Source organism: Etheostoma spectabile, chromosome 19, assembly GCF_008692095.1.
Source record: "Etheostoma spectabile isolate EspeVRDwgs_2016 chromosome 19, UIUC_Espe_1.0, whole genome shotgun sequence".
NCBI lineage: Eukaryota > Metazoa > Chordata > Actinopteri > Perciformes > Percidae > Etheostoma > Etheostoma spectabile.
The window spans coordinates 12,733,016-12,739,863 of NC_045751.1; the positions used below are offsets into that span (position 1 = coordinate 12,733,016).

Consider the following 6,848-nt stretch of genomic DNA (forward strand, 5'->3'; position numbering starts at 1 on the left):
TTTTGAAAATAACATAACAGACACACTTGATTGAAACTATTAATTTAAATACAATTATGTGTATGGTCAATTCTGGCTGACCCCCAATGTACTTTCAAGTAAAGAATCTGCTCTAATTCCCATACAGCAATCGGATCGTTGAATGGGAATTAGATTCCAGTACAGTGATCGGAGGCCTAGCTTTAACAAAAAAATATTTCCAATATTAATTAATCTGAAGAATATGTTGTCAGCCACGCATTTACTCTACAAGACAATTGTAAAAATTGACCTCTTGTCTTTTTGTGGTCTGACCATAGGGTCTTGCATGACTGAAAGTTTGAAACTCAAATGCTTTCAGTTTACTATCATATGAGACAACGAAAGCAGTGAATATTCAAATTTTGGGGTCGGAGCCAGTAAAATCTTTGCATAGCAAAAAAAGATGATAAAAATGATTATTCACCTGACAGAAAGCCTGTACTACTCATACTATTAGAATTTGTATTAATTAATGATTTACTCCTTACTTTAACCCCCCTCCACTTGCTCAGAATGGAATATTCCATTTAGAGCTCACCCTGACACGCACGCACGCGCACACGCGCGCACACACCTCTGTGACTGGCCCAATGGTCTTTCCCATACGGGCAAGGCTCACAGATCTCTCTTAGCAACCAAGCAGACAGGGTTGACCGGCTTGGTGTGCTAGTCGTCTTTCCCTTTGAGTGTGTGTGTGTGTGTGTGTGTGTGAGAGAGTGGTGACATCATCAGCTAGTCAGCTGCTGCAGTGGAGGGAGAAAGAAAAGGGCGGGGGAAGGAGAGAGGACATACTCACACACAGCCCTGCTTGTATTCCTCTGGTAAACATGGCAGCAGCAGCGACTGACACACGCAGCGAGCAGTGCGTAGTGAAGCCTAGCTTAGCTTAGCTTAGCTTAGCCTAGCCTCGTCTCAACTGTCAACATGGAGGAGGAGGACGGGGCGGCCGACCCCTATTTGCCCTACGACGGCGGAGGGGATACCATCCCCCTGCAGGAGATCCCTAAAAGAGGTATACCACGTCCCCTCTCATTTATTTCTCCCCCTTCCCCTCCGGTTCCCATCTTTTCTCATGATGCTGTGACGGCAGAGGCCGCTATCCTTCTGGTACAGTGAGTGCATATAGCCATATGGCATTGTGCAGGTTGGGCAAACGCTGCCTTCATCTGTTGGTGAGGTAGGAAAATTGGAGTGCAAGTATTTGAAGCTGCAATTGTTATGCATGTTCTGTGGGAGCTAAACATCTGTCTGCTCAGCCTGTTTCACAATTCGCTTATCTGTTGATTATCAACCAGCAGTGTGTGCACGTCAGCCAAAGATAATGAGCTAAAGAGGGAGATGAGTTCGTGTTAAGGCTTGTGCTTGGGCCTTTCAAGCAGCAGCGACTAAGGGCAGCATCATGGGCATCCATTTTAATTCCTCCACAGAGAGAGGGATAGTCAGGTTTTGGCTACTAAATATGTGAACTGGATACATATAGATGTAGGCTGTGTCGTTGACGCTTTTCACAATGTTCCTGCAAGTGGGAGGACACCTGTTGGCCAAATTCAGGATGTCACCTTACTTCACATCACATGTAACTGGGTCCTCAGGGTGAAGGCATTCAGTCAGATTGTGACATTTTTTTTTTCTATGACAAATTTGAGTTCTTAACACTCTATCTTTGTTTGTCTTTCCTATCCGGTCTTTAGGGAGTTTTCCTTTTTAGTTGCATCTGTGTGCGTTTATTCCTCCAGGCCTTGTTAGATTTTTACGGTGAGCGAGCAGATACAAAAGGCCGCTACTGAGTTTAGGACTGCCTACATCCACTTTGTGCAACGTACATCCAAAACTTGTATTTTCTCTCTCCTTGCAGACAGACATTTTTGTAGTTTTTAGTTCAGCTTGTGTTCCTCTTCTTACTTGAATTCTTGAGTCTCTAGATAAGCAGTAATCCACCTCTCTCTTACCAATTTTGTCAGCCCTCCATGTAGAAGCAGCTTTACACATGTATCTTCTGGCAGTTTTGCATTGCATGATTACAGTAATTGTAATCCAGATACATTTTCTTCTAATCCCCTGCTTTACCTACCTGTGAAACTGGACATATAGTATTTGTACTATATTTACAAAACAAAATGTAGTGATTTGGTCTCTTAAGCACTTACCTTAAACACTGTCCTTGTCTCAAATATCCAAAACCAGCATGTAATATATAAACACACAACAAAGGGCCTTTTCGGACTTTGATCCCTTTTTATTTGCCTTTTGTGCGACTCCAGTGATTCCACCAGTATGGTCATCAGGCTGGCTTCTCAGGCTAAGGAGGTTGTCAGGGTCAGTTTATGATGCTGATCACATGATGGCTGAGCAGACTAACCCAACTCCAACCGGGCTGATCCATAGTGTCCTAGCAGGCGGCCTCTAAACCTCTCTGATCTGATTTACTCAACAGTAGTATAGTAGACCTAATGCAGGGGAATGAAGGGCCGATTGTTACACTGGAAACCTTACATTTCTCCACCCATTATATACTGAAACCTTTGAACAAGCAGTTGTCTGCTGGTCATTTCCCACCTCATTGATCATAGTAACACAGGAAAGCCACGTCAAATTCATTCAGGGAAGTGGTGATTGACAGTCAGCAAGCCTGAATGCTCACCGATGCTGCTGTTTGACCTGCTGCAGGCTGAACAGAATTGCCATGTCACTCAACTAATGCACAAGGGAAAGAAACTGAAGCCTTATTTGTATGTGTGTGTCTTTTGTCAGCGTTCCTGCTGAACCGCTGGTACGTGACGCTGGCGATGTGTTCGTATACGCAGTACCTTTTTCGGTTTCTGTTTTCCGTGGCGTCACCCTCGCTTGGCTCCACACTGATTCGACTGATGGGGGGGGGGGGGGGGGGGGGGGGTCGTCAGTAGTGCAGCATCAGCAGGAGCTCTGATTTATTGCATCAGTCAAATCCTTCGTTTTCTTACTGGAAGTTGAAAATGTTCCCTTCTTAATAAACCACATCTATTCTGTTCCTTGTGAGTTACTTGTGAGATGGAATTTTTGCAATATTCTAATCTTTGTGCTCCGTTTTCTCCATAACCTTCATCTATAAACATTTTTTGTCTGGCAGCAGACTTTGTAAAAATCTAACTTTTAATTTTTTTGGACCAGATTAGTGTGTTTGTGGTCAGCATTTCTACTACTGCTGTATATGTGCATCCTAGTAAAAATTCTGTTTGTTTTCGATAAAAGTTTGTTCCACCTTTCTCCTGAGTCAGTCCACGAATCACCTAGAGTGGCCCTCGAGGGACAGATATTTAGCATTTTTTGTCCTAAATTAATGGCTTGCCCTAATGCTTTCTCAAAGTCCGTTTAGACAATGTAATTTCAGTTTGAGATTTCATCATGATAACTACAATTGTACATGCTCAGTATAAATTGGGTAGTGATTTATGAATAAATAAAAACAGTACATTAAATCAAATCTTTAATGTCCATTATGGAGTTTGTTATATGAGCGTACACCAAGGCATGCACCAGGAAAACAGCAGTTATTACCGTCACCATCTCATTAAATGGGTGGTTTGGGAAGTCTTTTAAGAAATCAATATACACTGCAGTATCTTCGGTCCATATAAATCCTGTGATTATTCAGCAGAACATTTTGGTTCTCTTTTTGTCTTGACTTATAACTGGTAGTTCAGTCCCTTCAGAGCAAGTTTTATTATGTCAGCGCTTCTCTGTCAGCAAAAGTCACTGCATCATCATAGTTTTATACCCTGTTCTGGTCTCTTGACCCAGTTGTTTTAGACTAAGAGACCCTCCCAGCAGCCTGATGCACATGGTGCATCATCATGCTCAATAGGTCTTCATGTGTGCAGGTAGGTACACAGCTTCCACAAAAGGTTCAAAATGGGAGTTGGTCTCTTTTAAAATTTTCACCGGAAGTAATTGTGAGACTGAAATTGTATCCCAGCATGCATTTGGAATCTACCAAGCATGGATGGCGGAGGATATGAAACCAAGGGGGTAAGCCTGCCTCCACGAAGCGTAGCTCCTATGGCACCATTTTGATGCTACCTAAAGCTCACCCGCCGTTAGCATTCCATTGACTGCCATTCATTTTGACGTCACTGTGACCGCGAATAACTTTACCTCCTGAAGTGTTTTAAAGATTCTATTCGTCCATTGTTTAATTCTAAAGAAACACAATGTATAAAAAGCTCCATTACTTTGTATCTCACGTTATGGCTCTGTAACAGGCGTTTTTGTAAAAAATAGGCTGATTGTGTCATAACCACGCAACTTAGCTACTGCCCCCCACTACTGCAATACCTACGCTCTCCGTCTCTGCAAGATTTGAAATGAGATTTCTCTTGGCACAGCTACCAGAAGACTTTAAGACAGGTTGCTCACGTCACATCTACGTCGTCAAACTCAGTTGAAGGCTGTGCAGTAACGCTCAGACAACACTGGAAAAGTGCTTCTAATACTTCACTGGTCACCGTTGAAAACAACAGCATCACATTGTCCATTTCTTATACTGTCTATGTATGAAACCGACTCAGAACTGTCATTTTCGTTATAAAACTCAATAATAGTTTTACACAATAAATCAACTCACTCGACTTTGAATGTATGGTTGATTTCTCAAAGTAATGCCTGCATTAAAATAGTCGCTCAGACGTTTGTGGTGACGTGGAGACCCCCTAGCTAGCCTGGTGGTCATCTCTCGGTGGAACTGTTGCATGTAATATTTGTTGCTGAAAAAGTGGTTTGGCTGATTGGATTTGACTGAATTTTTGTGCGCACACATTACTGTGAGGATAACCGGTGCATCTGTTGATTCCATCTCACAATAACTGGTTGAGAGTGCTGTTATTCTAGTTATGTGGAATTGTAGGGGAGTAAACGGTACCAGATTTACTTCTGAAATGTAGTGGAGCAGAAGTAGAAAATGGTGTGAAAGGAAAATACTCAAGTAAAGTACAAGTACCTCAAACTTGAGGAAATAATTGTAAGTAAGATATGAAATTACTAGGTTTGGGATGGTATGCTTTTGTCCCGATTCAATTCTTTCATGCTATGTGTGCCGATTTGATTTGTTTTGCGATTTTCATTTATTGCAATTGGGATTCGAGAGGATTGAGTATTGCGGTTTTCTTTTCCTTCTTTAATAAAAACCAAGGTTAAATAATACACTTCTAGAGACAATATATCATGAGACGTTTCTAAAAAACTAAATGTTTTCTAAAAATGTACATCGCATTTATTTGTAAAGAATTACATAACATGTATTTTGTGCTTGAGGTTTGTTTTGCTGTAAATGGATATGATGCAGTTGGCGGTACCGTATGAACAGAAAAATTTTAGGTGAAATCTTGATCAGAAAAATAATCAAAATTAAAATTTGCTGCAAAAAAATCACAGGACATACATTTTTTTCACCCTTAGTAATTGGGTATATTCCACTACTGGAGGCCAGTAAGAGCATTGTTCTCCAAATGGAGCCTGATGTGTCCTCTAGTTCTTGGAAGAATGGACTCCCAGGTTCAAGTTGCCATGTTCAATCCCCAACGTGAGTTGGACCTTTGGGTACTCTGCTGAGAAAGGCCTAATGTCAGTTAAACTACAACTCCTATGGAACTGTCCAAGTAGTGGTTGCTAGGCCTGTCACAATAACACATTTTGCTGGACGATAAATAGTCCCAGAAATTATTGCGATAAACGATAATATTGTCGTGGACTCTGTTTCAGTGGAATAAAGACCAAACAAAATCATAATAAATTCAAAGAATGTCACACATTGTTCAATGGTTGTTGTAGGTCTTTAGACTGGGTAAACCTCGGCCACTCTACCGGCGAATTGATTTCGCCCTGCAGCTTGGTCTGGAAACCTGCTCGTTTAATTCTCCTACTTCAGTTCACAATTTTTTACGGGAACTAATCACAAACTGGCTTATCTACCTGGCGCGCTATTGCCGTGATTAACAAAATGATGATAGCGAAGCCACCAAGCAGCTTCTTGTTTACATTCAACATAGCGGCGGCTATCACTCCCCAATGTAAGTCGATTGCAGATTTTAGTTGCACATGCGTCACTTTGCGACAAGTAAAGATGTGAATTGCGCATGCATAACTTTGCGAAAAGTAGCATACAAGATGCTAATGACAGATTTCTGTAACGTCAATACAGTAAAAATTGACCTACTTACTGAAGGTGGTTCACTGCTGGCTACAAGTTAGCAATCAAACACAACAAGGATGTCAGTTAAACGGCGTATTGAGCTAACGTTAGCCATCATAGATGGCTAAAACTTTTTTAAAATGATTTTCACCCTCTGTTATTGTTTACAATGAGTAGTTGATTATTTCATGATTTCAAAAATTTCAGTATGACACGTTAGGCTGTAAACCGTTTAAATCTGAGCATGCGTGACTCAAATCTGCACTCAATTGGCGAGTGACAGCGGCCACCTAATGCCACCAAAGCACAGCCGAGCGCAGCAACCTGCTAATGTTGCTAATGCTTCTGTCACCCGGATCATTGGTCTGATTGGTTGAAGGACTATCCAACTGCGTACAGACTCATTTGAACTATTCCCTTTGAACACGCCTCTGTTGCATAGCAGACTCCCCAGACCAACGCTCAATCTCAAATCTATCAAGCTTGGCTTGGTCTGGTGATAGCCAGACTAGTAAGTCTTGCTTTTTTCTTTTTTGACTGAAATAGTTCACTCTCTTGATGTACGCAGATTTGCAAACTGATGACTTAAAGGAAAGTTGATTGTATGAACATGAAAAGTGTATGAGAAACACACAGCCCATATCTGCACACACACACACACACA

The 6,848-nt window shown here is 41.6% G+C and overlaps 1 protein-coding gene across 7 annotated transcripts in view; it reads left to right on the forward strand.

The window, feature by feature from the left end:
* The window catches only part of clcn3 (chloride channel 3), a 39,408-nt gene that overhangs the window by 11,855 nt on the left and 20,705 nt on the right, over positions 1-6,848 (forward strand). The window contains exon 1 of one of the 7 annotated variants that reach the window (XM_032544534.1): positions 648-1,033. The exons of 5 other annotated variants lie outside the window; for them this stretch is intronic. In XM_032544534.1, the coding sequence (XP_032400425.1) occupies positions 946-1,033 (88 nt within the window). In that variant the 5' untranslated portion in view covers positions 648-945. Of the gene's footprint in view, positions 1-647; positions 1,034-6,848 lie in introns of those variants that run through there. One more of the 7 variants, XM_032544539.1, reaches the window with a different exon arrangement.